The sequence below is a fragment of the Polyodon spathula genome, chromosome 1 (assembly GCF_017654505.1).
Source record: "Polyodon spathula isolate WHYD16114869_AA chromosome 1, ASM1765450v1, whole genome shotgun sequence".
In the NCBI taxonomy this organism is placed as follows: domain Eukaryota; kingdom Metazoa; phylum Chordata; class Actinopteri; order Acipenseriformes; family Polyodontidae; genus Polyodon; species Polyodon spathula.
In genome coordinates, this window is record NC_054534.1 from 455,058 (window position 1) to 471,907 (window position 16,850).

The 16,850-nt window shown below is 45.7% G+C and overlaps 1 protein-coding gene across 2 annotated transcripts; it reads left to right on the top strand.

Moving 5' to 3' along the window:
- Positions 1–653: 653 nt before the first annotated feature.
- LOC121304240 (isocitrate dehydrogenase [NAD] subunit beta, mitochondrial-like) lies at positions 654–15,690 on the top strand. 2 transcript variants are annotated; one of them, XM_041235379.1, is made up of 12 exons: positions 654–761; positions 1,416–1,496; positions 1,595–1,693; positions 2,264–2,384; positions 2,613–2,673; positions 3,419–3,551; positions 3,880–4,013; positions 4,790–4,892; positions 6,166–6,312; positions 7,090–7,184; positions 7,791–7,851; positions 14,858–15,690. In XM_041235379.1, exons 1-12 carry the CDS (start codon positions 717–719, stop codon positions 14,933–14,935), a joined length of 1,158 nt encoding a protein of 385 aa, XP_041091313.1. In that variant the 5' UTR covers positions 654–716; the 3' UTR covers positions 14,936–15,690. The 2 variants fall into 2 exon arrangements, with proteins under 2 accessions (XP_041091313.1, XP_041091235.1); XM_041235301.1 differs by lacking the exon at positions 14,858–15,690 and adding an exon at positions 11,174–11,561.
- The last annotated feature ends 1,160 nt before the right edge of the window (positions 15,691–16,850 follow it).

Below are 16,850 nucleotides of genomic sequence, written 5' to 3' on the forward strand. Positions count from 1 at the left end.
TTCCTCGTCGCCATATGTAATAACCCGAGATCCAAGATGCATGAGTATAACTTTAATCAGTGTCTTTACTAGAACAATCTCTGTTGAAACCTACGCGTTAGTGTTTTCTAAGCCCCCTCCTCGACCCCCCCGGTATCCTAGGCAGAGGGTACGTATGTAGGGCGCTACTGACCTCTAGTGGCATAACTTGCACTGCATTATATACATAAGCATTCACATTACTACACACTTAAAACTTACTTAAAAGAAATACTGCACCGCCTGGGCAATACAAAACCTATTGTGCAGCAATACTACTACTTGCGTTGGGATCTGATGAAATATTAAATAACACAGACACGTCATTTAACGATAGTAACTGATGATTGGTGGTCGACAACATTTCTGAGATATATTTATTACAACAACAATAAAAGTCACCATATAACATTATAGCAATCAGGACAATAAAAGACTGCAAATTAATTTACACCAAAACATAACTATTTTTTTTTTTTTTAAATTTGATTTGATTTCACTTTGTTTTATTTTTTTCCAAAACAGAACTAATAGGTACTGCTTTACCACCTGGCATGTACAACTTCTTCCGCCAACCACCCGTAAGTGGCAATGCCTGTAAGCGAATAAAAAGCCTCATTGCCCCGGAAGCAGATGAGCGTGGTGCAGTAGCAGTTTGTGGTGTCATTGCCGCGGCAGGGTCACTTTGATGATCGTGTATGATGTCTGCAGCGGTGAGAGGAGCGCTTTCTGCCGTGTCCAAGGTCTGATTCAAACCCAGATACATGTGGGAATAACACGGGGCGTGCGTTCTACTCCGTGGTTTTATTCGGCTCACGAAATAGCGCAGCCTTTACAATTTTCCAGCAGGGATTAGCTAACGTTGTGTGTGATTGCAATACGAGACCATACCATTTAAGTGAAGGTTGTTGGATGTTGATGCAGGATATCTGTCTATCTATCTATCTATCTATCTATCTGACAAACACACACAGTGTGTGTTTACTATAGTAACCATTCAGCGCGTGTGTGCTTCTTGTGTTCGGTTGCTCTGACGTTTCCATTTGATTTCATCTTTATGTAATATTACGACTAGTAATCACCATCTTCATAACCACCTGTGCAGTGTACGGGACTGACCTTTCTCTGCAGATCTTTTTTATAGCATAAACGGTTAGTTTTATATTTGGACTCTAGCAGACTTTCATCATTGCACAACTCTTCACTGAGCAAAAAAATAAATACAAAATAATGAAACCACACATCTCCATTCTGTGCTTGTACAGAAGATAGAGCTGGATGCCACTGACTCTGTATCGCTCCCTCTCTCTTTTAGGGGTTCAACACCTCCATTCTGTGCTTGTACAGAAGATAGAGCTGGATGCCACTAACTCTGTCTCTCCCTCTCTCTCTTTTAGGGGTTCATTGCTCCATGGGGACTGATCAGCTCCAGAGCTCTCGGGACCACACCCTGCCTCCAGCACCCTACAGGCAGCCAGGTGAGGAGTGAGGTGGGAGCTGAACACTGGGAACAAGGGACAGGGCAAGGTATCCGTGAAGAAGACTAACCTTCCTCCTCTCCTCCTCCTTTGTGCAGGGTGACCCTGTGCGGGCGGATGTGCAGTTCAAGGTAACGATGGTCCCTGGGGATGGAGTGGGACCTGAGCTCATGACTGCCGTCAAGGAGGTCTTCAAGGTAGCGTCCCTGCGTTCTCCCCCTATCTCTCCAGCAAAGTGCAATTACAGGGGTGGGCGGGGCTTGACTGAAGTCTTTAAAATCTTACAATAACTGGACAAAGTTAACAAATACAAATTCAAATAGTCTTTATTGACATGACAAGTCATACCAGCATTGCCAAAGTGAATGTAGAAAATGTGCAAAAGAAACCCCACTTGTTTGAAATGAGTCAGACAAGATGTGCTTAAAGGGCTCTACTCTGCTCTTCAACAAAGCTAACCCTAAACAATGCTTTAAGTGCGTCGCAGAAACCTGGACCCCTCGGAGACAGACTGGAAATCGGAAATTAAGAGGCAGAGGTTAGGAGTTGCTTCACACAGAGAGGGCTTAGGGTGTAGAATGAGTTACCACGTTGCTGATGCTGAATCACAGGGATACTTCAAGTGCGTCACAGAAACCTGGACAGACCTCAAATCGCCTCCTCTTGTTCATCAATTTTAATTTCTTTCCCTTTCTCCCCCCTATCTTTGATTTTTCCTCTCACAAATTTATATTCGCTCTCTGTCTCTCTCTCGCTCTCTCTCTCAGGCAGGCGATGTCCCCGTGGTTTTTGAGGAGTTTCACCTCAGTGAGGTTCAGAACACGGCATCAGAGGAGAAGCTGGAGCAGGTCCTCAACTCCATGAGAAGCAACCGGGTAGCCATCAAAGGTAAGAGAGAGAGAGAGAAAGAGAAAGAGAGAGAGAGAGAGACGCACTGTGGACCATGTACAAGTTTTATAGTCCTGTAACATTAGCTACTTTAAAATGATGTCAATTAGCATGGCAGCAGTTGTGTTCTGAGTAAGAGACGCTTTGTGGAAAAGCCTCTAGACACAGGCTTGTATCTCTTCTGTAAGCAGTGTGGGATTTTAAGCCGGCTTTGGTATTTTACTGCAGGAAAGATCCACACCCCCATGGAGTACAAGGGAGAGCTGGCATCATATGAGATGAAACTGAGGTAAGACTCACACACTTGCACACAACTGAGACTAATGGGACCGGTTAAGAAATGCAGACCAAGTGGGGCTCTGCTTTTACCACAGTCGCTTCCCTTGCTTACAGAATAATCAGTGGCACCCTAAATGTAGCAGTGCTGGAAAACCATGTGATCTACAATCAGCTTGTTTACAAAGGCATCCCAGGGGGAAGGCAGGAGCGAGTTACAGCTACATGCAAGCACACAGTTACGCAATCCGTCTGTTATTGTATATACATCACGTCACGTGCAATCACACGACTGCTTCACATGATCAAGCAATAGCATCTAAACTTGAGGAAGTGACACAGTGGATCTGAGTTCTGTGGGGGGTTTATTCCATTCTGAAGGGGTTCTTCATTTTACCATAAAAAAAACATGAAAAAGTTCTGAAGTCACCATTTCCATGACTGGTTTTGCATTAAGTTACCACAAAGGAAATACTGTTTCAAGTGATCCTCAAATCTTACACACTTTGGAAGTACTCCCAAAACAAGCTTGGGTGTGTCTTATTAAACTCCTAGTAAAACCAGGAGTGTGTCAACCTGCTATGCAGTGGGAGTCTTATTTCCATCCCTGTGCTGTGACTCAGTAATGAGTGAGTGCAGGTGTTTATAAATTGCAGCCCCCTGCAAGCTGTCCTGATGGAGGGTAAGCTGGCTGGCTTGCCTGCATGCCCTCTGTAGTACCGAGCTGTGTTTGTTTTTGTCTCCTGTTTGTTTGCCAGACGGAAGCTGGACCTGTTTGCCAATGTGGTTCGTGTGAACAGTCTTCCCGGGTATAAAACTCGGCACAACAACCTGGACCTGGTGATCATTCGGGAGCAGACTGAGGGAGAGTACAGCTCTTTGGAGCACGAGGTACCGCCTTCTGTACCCCCTGACATGCTAACAAGAGCTGTAATTCAAATGTAACACGCTTACCCTTACAAAGTTTACCGTGCTGTCCGAGAAACTGTGTTCCGGGTTTTTTAATATCCTTTGCCATACCTCTCTGCTCTTTACAATGCCTGGATGTTGTTACCTATGCACTGTGGCTAATCAAGTTCATGGTGAAACTGCTATGCAATAGGAGTCTTGTTTCCATCCCTGCATTATTACTTGGCGTTATTGCTTCCGCTACAGTACACTTCTATAACTGTGTTAAAAGCTGCTCGCGGCTGAAGTTTCCCTCTCTCTCTCTCTGCAGAGTGTGACGGGCGTGGTCGAGTGTCTCAAGATCATCACTCGAGTGAAGTCCCGGCGCATCGCCAAGTTCGCCTTCGACTACGCCACAAAGAATGGGCGGTCAAAGGTCACCGCCGTGCACAAGGCCAACATCATGTGAGTGCAGGGCAGCTCTGTCTGGCTGTCTGTCCGTCAGTCAGCTAGAGTGGGACTGAGACGCTCAATTGACTTGCACTAAGATCCTAATTAGCAACTGATGTTGAGTACAGCCCTGTTAATAAAGTAAACATAGTTTACCAGAGCAAAATGATGCATTGGACTTGCATCATGAAATATTTAAAACCGTGAATACAGGGATGGACACACGACTGCAGAGCATCTTGATCCATTCCTGGTTTTAATAGTTTAGTAAGACACACCTGAGCTTGTTCTCGCTACACTGTAACTAATCCAGCTTATTTTAAAACCTACAGTGGGTGAAGTTGCTTTGCAATAGGAGTCTTATTTCCATTCCTGGAATATTGAAGGGCCCTTGCACAATCTAATCTAGTAATCTAGTGCAATTAAATGTCAACGTGGCGGAACCGTGAAGGAACCCAGCTCACGAGTCAGTGAATAGCACTGTAGAAATGTAGCACTGTGGTAGAATACAGATTCATCCTGTTGAAAAATGAGTACATTTATTCAAAATCCACTTACCAAGTATTGAGAGTTGAATGCATCTAGTGAGAAAGTAAAGCCATCACCTTTTCCTCTAGCAGCACAGCTCCTACCCCTGCTCCTCCGCTCCATTATGATGAGACTGCAACTCTGTATGTCATTCCTCCCCTCCTGACTGCTCTCTCTCTTGCTTTATCTCTCTCACTCACTCTCTCTCTCCTTTCTTTCTCTCACTCACTCCCTATCTCACTCTCTCTCTCTCTCTCTCATAGGAAGCTAGCAGATGGTCTGTTCCTGCAGAGCTGCCAGGAGGTGGGTGAACTGTACCCAAAAATCAAGTTTGAGACCATCATCATCGACAACTGCTGCATGCAGGTACTCTTTCCACTTTATATATTGTATTGGTGTCAAGTGTGATGCTGTTTTAAAAGCTGTAGGCACCCCAGAATTATCTAGGGTGTTGCTGTGTTCAGCGGTAGCCCAGACCTGCCACCAGAGTGTGAGAGTGAGGGTGGTGAAAGGGGTCCTGGGCTGTGTTCTCTTGGCAGTTGGGTGATCTGGGCTGTGTTCAATCAGCACAGTGCCCTCTCGTGGCAGTCCACGGTTCACAGCGCACCAGTGACCCCTGCTTGTCTGCAGATCTGTGTTGTCCTCCGGCACTATGGGTCTGGTGGATCCACAGTGTGAAAAATGATGGCTTGGCAGGAACACGTTACAGAGGACGCGTGTTTCAGACTCCGTGTCCCAGGGGGTTGCAGCGGTGAACCAGGATTAATGACGACAGTCGGCAATTCCAACTTGGGTAGAAAAACTGGGGTAAAAATCATTAGCAACTACTAAATAATAAAAAAAAGAAAACGCAGTACAAAAAAAGCACAAATCCCGAATTAAAGCTGAATTTTTATTCCAAGTCAGTTCAAAGTGCAGCAAATCTTAATCCAACATGAAAGAATCCCAAACTGAATTTTTATTCCAAATCAACAGACAAACAAAAATCCTTAACGCTATAAGAATGAGTCTTCAGACGATTCAGGGCCAAACTCGATCTTATTACACAAAGACAATCTGCCAATTAACAGGTCGCTGGGGGCCACGACCTACGCTGCTTAATTCATTTTTAAAGGAATCTCAGGGTGGAACTATTCTTCTGCATACTTGCTTTTCTGTCTGCTTCACAACAACAAAAAACACTCCCCCTCTCGCTGGTTTTTAGCCCCAGCCCCAATCGCCAGCAGCTCCTGTGGTCTGTGTCTGTCGCCCATAGGCTGTTCAACTGCTGTGAAACACAGCCCCTCCTCCTCCAAGCGCTCCTGCACTTCATAGACTTCTCATACATTATATTATCTTTTGTTGTTTTTGTTATTTGGAGTCCAGCAGCCAGGTTCGTTATAATGAAGGGCGTTGTAGCGAGAGTGTACTGTACTCTCTCTGTCATTTAATCTTTAAGCAAAATGCTCCCTTATTAAATGACCATTTGAACTTACTATGCATCACACAAGTAGCCAATCGGAACAATCATCTCATGAGGCATGTCAGATCGCAAGCTGCATGTCACAGCGCGTGTCGTACTGTGGAGCTGTGAGTGTTGTGTTAGAGATGCTGCAATAAGGAACTGTAGCCTAACTGCTCACTCTCTGTCTCTCCACAGCTGGTGCAGGACCCGTACCAGTTTGACGTGCTGGTGATGCCCAACCTGTATGGGAACATCATTGACAACCTGGCGGCTGGTCTGGTGGGGGGCGCTGGGGTGGTGCCTGGAGAGAGCTACAGCGCGGAGTACGCTGTCTTCGAGACGGTCAGTGACGGTCATTTGTTCACCGTTTAAACTATCAGACACGCTTTCAATGAAGCACACTTGATATAGCAGTTACATTCATCTTTATTCTAAGTAGTTTTGTATTTATTTCAAATTGTAATCGTTTTTTACACACAGTTTTCAATGCTGGTTGTTAACAATAGTTAATTTAACAGTTATTTTATTATTAAATAAATGCAGTATCCACATAAAAGCAGGATATTTTCAGTTAAACTTTCAGAAAAATACCACGCTGCTTAGATTTTTATTTTCACTTAACCCTTTAACGGTTTGCAGCCTGTGGAAACGGCAGAGGACCTGGTGTGGCGTGAGTGTCGTCCCCCGCTGGGGGTGAGCCCCTGTGAAGGGGGTACAGTGGAGGTTTTCACACGACGCTTAGTGCTGCGCAAACCGATCATTGGGATTGAGCGCTCCACAGAAATCGGGTGAGGGTCATTGGTGTTGATTGGGCTAATTTACCAACTCGGGAGAAACAAGTGAACAAACAGCTGCTTGGATCAACACCAGCGACCCTTCACTGAGGAGAGCTTGGTCCGAATAGTCGGTCTGTGCAGCACTATTGCATCTATCTGGAGAACTGCTGATCAAATTGCGATTGAAACATTTCATTGCTAATTCTTATTCTGTACATAGTGCTGATATAAGTTGTGGTTTCCTCTCATGTGAATGTCCAGCAGTGGCAGGGGGTGTGTGTTACTGACGTGCTTGTCATTATATTATCATCATCATCCTCCTCCTCCTCCTGTCTCGTTTCAGGGCGCTCGGCACCCCTTCGCTCAGGCAGTGGGCCGGAACATCGCCAACCCCACTGCCATGCTGCTCAGCTCCGCAAACATGCTGCACCACCTCAAGTGAGTCGCCTCCTGCTGGCCGGAGGATGCCAACACATTAACAACTTCAGTATGGTTCCAAAAACACAAATAAACCTTTTAGAATGAAAATTAGTCTAACCTTAGTCTTGAAGTACACAGCTTTAAAAATGATTGAAGATTGGTTTATAATGTTATTTTCTGGACAAGCATATGAATTCTGTTGACAAGGTTCTGTTTGATAGTCCCCAAAATAATAACATTTATTTTAAATTCAATTGAACTTTTAAAATACCCGTTGAAGGACAGCTGTTTTAGTAAATGTGTTTTTAAAGTGGTTTAAAAGGGATACATTTGTATTTTATTATATTATTGAATGACATTTTTAAGCAATACCATGAAAATGTATGTGATAGTTTTTCGAATTTCGAAGTGTCTTTGTGTTTAGTATTTACTTTATTAAAGGTGCAATCTTACAAAAAAATGATTTCAAGTTAAGATTTAAAAAGCTTTAAAAAAAAATGCAAGAAATATTACAAATATTTTTTGCTTTATGAAAAATAGTCAAATTGTCAGGTAGTAGATAGCAAGCGTGTCACCCAAGACCCCCCCACCCTGGACTGATCTCTTCGTGTTTGTTGTTTGCAGCCTGGACTATCACTCCAACCTGATCTCTGAGGCAGTGAAGAGAGTGATCAAACTGGGCAAGGTAACAACCCTCTGAGTGTGAGTGTGAGCAGGGATGGAAATAAGACTCCTGTTGCAAAGCAGTTTTACCCGTGCCAGGTTTTACTACGAGCTTGATTAGCCTTGTGTGTAGATGTCAAGCTCAGGTGTGTCTTATTAAACTCATAGTAAAACCAGGAATGGATGAAATGGCTATGCAATGGTAGTCTTGTTTCCATCTCTGGAGAGTGCGAGTTTGCATTGTTAATAGTTTAGAATTTAAGCCATTAAACAGTTCCCCTGTGTCAAATATACAGGTCAGCTGTAGTGTTTATATAGTAGGGTGTGTGCTGTGTAAGGCTATTTATTCAATATTAATTCAAAGTCTGCAGCCTACAATATATACCCACAAGCTGAACTTGAGTAATTCCTAATGAGTTGAAACGTGTTTAGGTCTGTAGTTCAAACGAACTTAAACAGAATCTGCCCCCCCCCCCAGTATGAGTGTGAGGTGGGTCGTTGAAAAGGTTGTTTTCTGTTCTTTTAGAGATCTTTAAAGAAACTGAATACATTCTGTGACAAACGTTTCAACTGCAAGTTTCTCTCGTTGTCTTCAGTTGAAGACATTGTGAAAGACTTCAGTTGGAAGCGTTTGTTTTCTGTTCCTGCTGGTACCTTGGCATGCAGTGTGCTTGCCCTGAGTGTTGTGGTCGGGGCTGGAGGAGGCTGTAGGGTTGATTTGCTGTATGGCTGTTTCGTGATCCACAGAGAGGATGAACACCGTGCTGATCTTAGTGCTTCAGTGTTTCAATGGAGTCCCAATGGAAACGTGCATCTTGATTCGCTGCTGCTGTCCAACACTGCTGTCTCAATGAGGCATTCCTGTTTCTCTGCAGATGCCCTGTATCCCTTCCAAACCCAGTAGATTCACACACTAACTCTTCTCTGTTTCACTGTTTGTCTGTCTGACTCTTGTGTTAACGTGGGATATGGGTGCTCTAAACCTGCTGTAAATCTCTGGAGGAGAAACTGTCAAATCAAGTCGAGTAAACAAAGGTTTCAGGCCACAGCCTTCATTGGAAATGGCAGGAACCAGAACAAGTGCCTAGTCCTGTAGCTTTACCTACCTCCAAACATAACCGCGCTGTTGCTTTCTGCTGCTTCGTTCTTTCTGTCTCTGTTCCCCTTTCTTTAACCTGCTCAATCACAACTTTCAAGTGAAGATAGTTTTAAATGAAGGTCTTTGTTGAAATGGAGCAGAGCTGTGGCTCTCATGGTCTCGTTTGTGTTCTGAGATTCCCTGCTGCACTCTGTCAGACCCAGATCAGGGCTGGGTTGTTTCTCTTGGTACTGACATGCTACATACCTTTATTGTTGCTCTAACACAATCAGCTAATGCTTTCCCCAAAGCCCCGCTTCCTAAGTCTCTTCAAATCAGGAGAAAACATGTGACACCACTGCTAGTGACCTGCCATCTCTGCAGGTATCCATGCTTTCTCATTTGCTTTGGATCTATGGCCTTGTTGGTTGGCTGAGCTGTGTCTGTGTGTTAGCTGGTTGGCTGAGCTGAGCTGTGTCTGTGTGTTAGCTGGTGAGCTGAGCTGTGTCTGTGTGTTTAGCTGGTTGGCTGAGCTGTGGTTGGCTGGTTGGCTGAGCTGTGGTTGGCTGAGGTGTATCTGTGTGTTTAGCTGGTTGGTTGAGCTGTGTCTGTGTGTTAGCTGGTTGGCTGAGCTGTGTCTGTGTGTTAGCTGGTTGGCTGAGCTGTGTCTGTGTGTTAGCTGGTTGGCTGAGCTGTGTCTGTGTGTTAGCTGCTGAGCTGTGTCTGTGTGTTAGCTGTGTGTGTGTGTGTGGCTGGTTGGCTGAGCTGTGTCTGTGTGTTAGCTGGTTGGCTGAGCTGTGGTTGGCTGAGCTGTGTCTGTGTGTTAGCTGGTTGGCTGAGCTGTGTCTGTGGCTGTGTGTCTGTTTGCTGGTTGGCTGAGCTGTGTCTGTGTGTTAGCTGGTTGGTGGAGCTGTATCTGTGTGTTTAGCTGGTTGGCTGAGCTGTGTCTGTGTGTTAGCTGGTTGGCTGAGCTGTGGTTGGCTTGAGCTGTGTCTGTGTGTTTAGCTGGTTGGCTGAGCTGTGTCTGTGTGTTAGCTGGTTGGCTGAGCTGTGTCTGTGTGTTAGCTGGTTGGTGGAGCTGTGTCTGTGTGTTAGCTGGTTGGCTGAGCTGTGTCTGTGTGTTAGCTGGTTGGCTGAGCTGTGTCTGTGTGTTAGCTGGTTGGCTGAGCTGTGTCTGTGTGTTAGCTGGTTGGCTGAGCTGTGTCTGTGTGTTCTGTGTGTTAGCTGGTTGGCTGTGTTGGCTGAGCTGTGTCTGTGTGTTAGCTGGTTGGCTGAGCTGTGTCTGTGTGTTAGCTGGTTGGCTGAGCTGTGTCTGTGTGTTAGCTGGTTGGCTGAGCTGTGTCTGTGTTTAGCTGGTAGCTGTGTTGTGTTTAGCTGGTTGGCTGAGCTGTGTCTGTGTGTTAGCTGGTTGGCTGAGCTGTGTCTGTGTGTTAGCTGGTTGGCTGAGCTGTGTCTGTGTGTTAGCTGGTTGGCTGAGCTGTGTCTGTGTGTTAGCTGGTTGGCTGAGCTGTGTCTGTGTGTTAGCTGGTTGGCTGAGCTGTGTCTGTGTGTTTAGCTGGTTGGCTGAGCTGTGTCTGTGTGTTAGCTGGTTGGCTGAGCTGTGTCTGTGTGTTAGCTGGTTGGTGGAGCTGTGTCTGTGTGTTAGCTGGTTGGCTGAGCTGTGGTTGGCTGAGCTGTATCTGTGTGTTTAGCTGGTTGGCTGAGCTGTGTCTGTGTGTTAGCTGGTTGGCTGAGCTGTGTCTCTGTGTTTAGTTGGTTGAGCTGTGTCTGTGTGTTAGCTGGTTGGTGGAGCTGTGTCTGTGTGTTTAGCTGGTTGGCTGAGCTGTGTCTGTGTGTTTAGCTGGTTGGCTGAGCTGTGTCTGTGTGTTAGCTGGTTGGCTGAGCTGTGTCTGTGTGTTAGCTGGTTGGCTGAGCTGTGTGTGTGTGCTGGTTGGCTGGCTGAGCTGTGTCTGTGTGTTAGCTGGTTAGCTGGTTGGCTGAGTTGTGTCTGTGTGTTCGCTGGTTGGCTGAGCTGTGTCTGTGTGTTAGCTGGTTGGCTGAGCTGTGTCTGTGTGTTAGCTGGTTGGCTGAGCTGTGTCTGTGTGTTAGCAGGCCAGTTTGCTTGCTTGGCCAGTCTGTAGATGTGCACCCCCATCACTGTAAGCCCTGTACTCCTCCCTCTCATCGCTCTCCTGCGAGTGTGAGACTGGCTCTCGTTTTTAGTTACTTTTTTCTTCTCTGTTTTGAGTCTTGCTCATTTCCTCTCCCCTCCTTGCATGTGTACCAGGTGAAAACCCGAGACCTGGGCGGTTACGGCACCACCAGCGATTTCGTCAAGTCTGTTATTGACAACCTGCACCCCCGGCGCCTGCCCTAAGGACCCCCGGAGCTGCTCTCCGCTCATGCCTGCTGAATCCTCTGCCTGTGCTGACTCTTCTGACGCCTCTCAAACCTGACCGCTTTCCACTCAGATGCACAGCTGCCAGTCCAGACTTTCAAGTGCTTAAACTGTCAGACTAAAGCTCTGTTTAACCCTTCTGCTGGCGTTTACCATGTAAACTGTCACACACAGTCTCAGAATTACACGTGTGCTCTGGTAGCCTTCAGGCTTCAATATCTCACTTTAAATTGTTACTTCAAAGTGCTTTACAATATTAAAATTGACCTCCTCTGAATTTGACCTATATTTTTTCTAGACTGATAATCTCGGGGTCGTGGCTGTGTCTTTTAAAGCTTTAAATTACCAGCGGTGGACGATGTCACATTGCCGGTATTTTCAGAATCCTAAATAATAACTTAATACAAAAAACAATCTTCTGCTTCCGTGGAGAGGTTCTTCAGTTCAGGTGCCTCGAACACAAAAGCGAACGCGGTTTGTAAACTGTGGTTTGGTTTTTATCTACCTCTTTAATGTAAAACGTTTGAAAGAAAACAAGGACCTGGAACTTTATTTTTGAATTAGAGTTCGAGTACACGTTTGTCTATTTGTGTATTTATTTGCTATACTGAATTTTTTAATAAAGAGGACAGTGAGGAAGCAGACTTTAGTCTACTTTGAAAGACACTATTCAGGGGGCATGTTCTTTTATCAAGCAGAAAAAAGGTAAATTACATAACTGTTATACTATATTTAGATACTTACTGGCAGATTGATTTGGAGCAGAGATTAAACATAGTTTGAAAGATAATAATCAAGGGCCTTTACCTGAGATTGACCAATCAGGTTAAGGGAGATCTTTGATCCATTTTCTAATTCCGTTTGCTGTTTAACCTTTACAGCCTTGAATAGATTGGAATGTGTTAATAGTAAAGTAGTAAGACGCTTCCTTTTAGCAGCCTTTTGTGGCACAGTGTTTGCTGTGGAAGGTGTTCCGAGGTGCTGCCTGAGCAGCGTTGCTGATGAAGAGTGCTTGGATTCCCATTGCTCTCCACGCTTCCCTGGCAACTCGCAGTGTGCTTCCATTTATTACAGGAGCTGCTATTCGCTTTCTTTGATTCTTTATAGAAGAATAAAGAGAAATAAACAGATACATAGACTCAGTACCACGATGCCTGAAGGTTTAAATAAAGGAACAGTAGATCGTTACATCATTAACTGTGGTAATTGACATCACAAGCACATCAGTTTTAAATAGAAATACATGTGTAGTTGCCATGGCATCAAAAGCCTGTAAGTACCTCTGCAGTTTTGTTTCCAAGCACACTTTCCCTTGACAGGCATGTTAAACGTACCGAAACGATGGCCCTTTAACTGCCTCCTGGAAGAATGGATAGCCGCTACGCTGTTCGTGTTTCCTGCTTTGTGATTGGCTGGATTGGTACATTAGAAATCACTGGACTGGTACAGCAGCTTCTGGGTGTTTTATAAAAATGACAGCGGCCCCGACAACTGCCTCACAGCTGATGAGTGCAATAGAATGAAAAAAGCAATGCGAACATTACATCTCCCGCCTGTAAAACCAAGCCCCTGTGTTTTAGAAACGCTTTCATCTCCCACCTGTAAAACCATGCCAGTGTGTTTTAGAAACGCTTTCATCTCCCACCAAGCCCCTGTGTTTTAGAAATGCTTTCATCTCCCGCCTGTAAAACCAAGCCCCTGTGTTTTAGAAACTCTTTCATGTCCCGCCTGTAAAACCGTGCCCCTGTGTTTGTCAGGCTTTCAGTTATTCTGAAGGGGTTTGGGTGCTGTTTCCCAGACATGGAGATAGAGAGAAGTAGGAATAGATTGTGTTTGTTTTCTCTAGCCTCGCGTGTGCTAGCCAGACAGGAAGGTGATGTTGCACCTCCTTTCTAAACCCCGCCCCTTCATTACCTCACTTGTTTGCTGCTTTGTGACTGAGGAAGCACCTCGTTACAGGACAAGGAAATGAAGCGTCAGGGTTTAAAAGTGGGACAGCTACTCCAGGTCCAACATTAAAATAGAGACTTGTGAAAATGGAAGAGATTCGTTTTGGATAATCTGAACAAGGGTTACCGTGACACAACTATGTGTGTGTGCTGTCTGTGCGGAACAGCCAACAGATGCCAAACGGAGTTGAAGCCATCAGAAAAATCCATGCTGGTCATTTCTGTATTTAATTATTGCCGGTGTGGCGCCGGCTCACCGGGTAGGCGTTGATTCCTGAGGTTCTCATTCATTAATACACTCCAGCTGCTCTCGGTCACTCACATGCTCCTGTTGCTCATATCAGTTGGTGTCTCGTTCTCTGGTTCTCCAGCGGCTGTGTCAGTGCATTTCACTGTGCCTCTCCTGTCTGATGTGTTTGTGTTGAGCCCATTCTAAAGTGTCAGTGGGTGTCAGCACTGTATTTTACATAAGCAGTGTCGATTTCAAATGAAGGCTGTAAGGATGTGTTCAGACGGTTTTAAACCATCGTGCACATTTTCAGTGGAAAAAGTAGTCTGAATTTATTTAGTTTTACACAGATTTTTACATACATTGTTTAAGTACTCAATTGCAGTATTTTGCAATGCATCAAAATGCTTTAAATGACGCATCCCTTTGAAAAGATGAATGTAAGATCCGAAACGTTTAGTAAAGCACTGTGTCGTTTAGGATTTCTGTTTACAGTTTTAACTTTCACAGCCTCCAGGGCTCCAGGAAGGCTGGGTTAGGTTGATCCTCTGCTGCCTGAGAAGCACATTTAAAGGGTTTCTTTATCCCAGTGTTTGCATCGTATGAGGCACAGTATAAACCACATTAAAGAACCAAAAAGAAATCCAGAAAGAACACGTTGTTCAGCATCTCAATAGCAGCACACTTCAGAGGTGGAAATCCAAGAGAAGACCTGTAATGAACACAAACAATAGAGCACATTGACTGTAAAGGGAAGCAAAACAACTTGCTGTGGTGCTTCTTCAATGACATGATGTGACGGGCCTCCTCCTGCCGCTCTGCGCTGTGGAGTGTTGTTATCCAGCTACGGGATCGCTTAGGGAAACTCATGTACTACATCCACCATTGTGCAATTTTACTAAACCCAGATCGATTAACTGGGTAAGAAGATACTGTCAGTGTATAGGTGTATGTGGAAGTGACTAGCCGTCTATATGTAGGTATGTCCTGCTTGCATTTTTACATAGATCTGGTTAACTGTTAGTGTGTGACCAGAGACTCTGAATCTGCAGGCAGTGCAGCTCTCCACTAGGGGAATCTGAATCCAGTTACTGAAATACAGCCTCAGTACTAGAAAAAGGGCAAGTGGATTTATACTTTAGTGGATCAATCAGTTCACTGGTTACTGCATGAACTTGTGCATCACCTGTATGGTTACTACATGAACTTGTATGTCACTTGTATGGACGATGTGTACCGTTTCGTACACAGGACCACAGTGAATGATTTGGTTTTCGACCTGTTCTTGGGGTGAATATGGTTGTTTTTCACTTGCTGTGAAAATAAATGTCAGTTCTGTACCTTGCTGACGGAGATGTGCTTGTTCCTCTCTCTTCCCGTGTGTGTGTGTGGCAGGTCCGGACCGGAGATCTGGGGGGCTATGCTTCCTGTGATGAGTTCACACGTGCCGTCATCGGCAACCTGGGCTGCTGAACGTGACCTCCTGCACCTTACTACTGCAGCCCACTCTCTACCAGATTCTATATTCATTTACAATCTCAGTATAATCTGAAAATAAGAACAAGAAACATTTGTTGAGATCACTAGACAAATTATCTCAGGAACTGTTATACTTGTCTTGTGATCGCAACATAACGTTTTTTTTTATGTCATTCCCCTCCCCATGTCCTAGTTTTTTGTTAAGTGTTGCATGGAGCTCCTTGGCTTGTATTTTCGTAGCAGCAGCATTGGGGCAGCCTTAAGCTGTCCCACTGTTCACTATCAGCAGGGAGCACTAATAGCCCTCAGGTTTGAGGGACTTCAAGAAAGTGGCAGTACATTTCAACTGGAAAGAACCTGCACTGAGAGAGGGGTTCTTATTCCTTCAGACAGCACTCCTTTTAATCATCTTGCTGCTGCACAGGGGGAGCAATGCAACTCCGGTTGAATTGCAGTTTGAGCCATAACAGGTTTTACTATGAGTCTTAAACAGAGGAGTTCCCAAATTTAAGCAGTGTCTGATTTAGAAACTGAAGCCCGGAATGGCTCGATCTGCTGTGGAATCGGTCGTTTCCCCACAGAAGCTTTAAGGCCAGTTAAACTGGAGCCTGACTTCTGCTTGAAACAAAAAAAAATGTGTTGCTGCTTCTGATAAGCCATCAATGTAAGTGCTGATAATGGATCAGTGTATTTATCTGTCAAATGTCTTATTTTGTCAACCAAATAAAGTCTTGAAGTGTCTTATTGAACACTTGTTGAATGGAATGTGTGTGTGTGTGTTTGTTTATTGTACTTGATTTAGCAGAGGGTTAGAGCTGAGAGACTAGGAGGCAGCGAGGTCTAGTGGTTAGAGCAGAGGGATTGGGAGGCAGTTAGAGCAGAGGGATTGGATCAGAGTGGTGTAGTGGTTAGAGCTGAGGGACTGGGAGGGAGGCAGTGTGTCTGGTGGTTAGAGCTGAGGGACTGGGAGGGAGGCAGTGTGTCTGGTGGTTAGAGCTGAGAGACTGGGAGGGAGGCAGTGTGTCTGGTGGTTAGAGCAGAGGGACTGGGAGGGAGGCAGTGTGGTCTAGTGGTTAGAGCTGAGGGACTGGGAGGGAGGCAGTGTGTCTGGTGGTTAGAGCGGAGGGACTGGGAGGGAGGCAGTGTGTCTGGTGGTTAGAGCTGAGGGACTGGGAGGGAGGCAGTGTGTCTGGTGGTTAGAGCTGAGGGACTGGGAGGCAGTGTGGTCTGGTGGTTAGAGCTGAGGGATTGGGAGGGAGGCAGTGTGTCTGGTGGTTAGAGCTGAGAGATTGGGAGGGAGGCAGTGTGTCTTGTGGTTAGAGCTGAGATGGGAGGGATCAGAGTGGTGTAGTGGTTAGAGCTGAGAGATTGGGAGGGAGGCAGTGTGTCTGGTGGTTAGAGCTGAGTGATTGGATCAGAGTGGTGTAGTGGTTAGAGCCGAGGGATTGGGAGGGAGGCAGTGTGTTGGTTAGAGCAGAGGGATTGGATCAGAGTGGTGTAGTGGTTAGAGCTGAGAGATTGGGAGGGAGGCAGTGTGTCTGGTGGTTAGAGCTGAGAGATTGGGAGGGAGGCAGTGTGTCTGGTGGTTAGAGCTGAGGGACTGGGAGGGAGGCAGTGTGGTCTAGTGGTTAGAGCTGAGGGACTGGGAGGGAGTGTGGTCTAGTGGTTAGAGCTGAGGGACTGGGAGGGAGGCAGTGTGGTCTAGTGGTTAGAGCTGAGGGACTGGGAGGGAGGCAGTGTGGTGTGGTGGTTAGAGCTGAGGGACTGGGAGGGAGGCAGTGTGTCTGGTGGTTAGAGCTGAGGGACTGGGAGGGAGGCAGTGTGTCTGGTGGTTAGAGCTGAGGGACTGGGAGGGAGGCAGTGGTCTGGTGGTTAGAGCTGAGGGATTGGGAGGGAGGCAGTGTGTCTT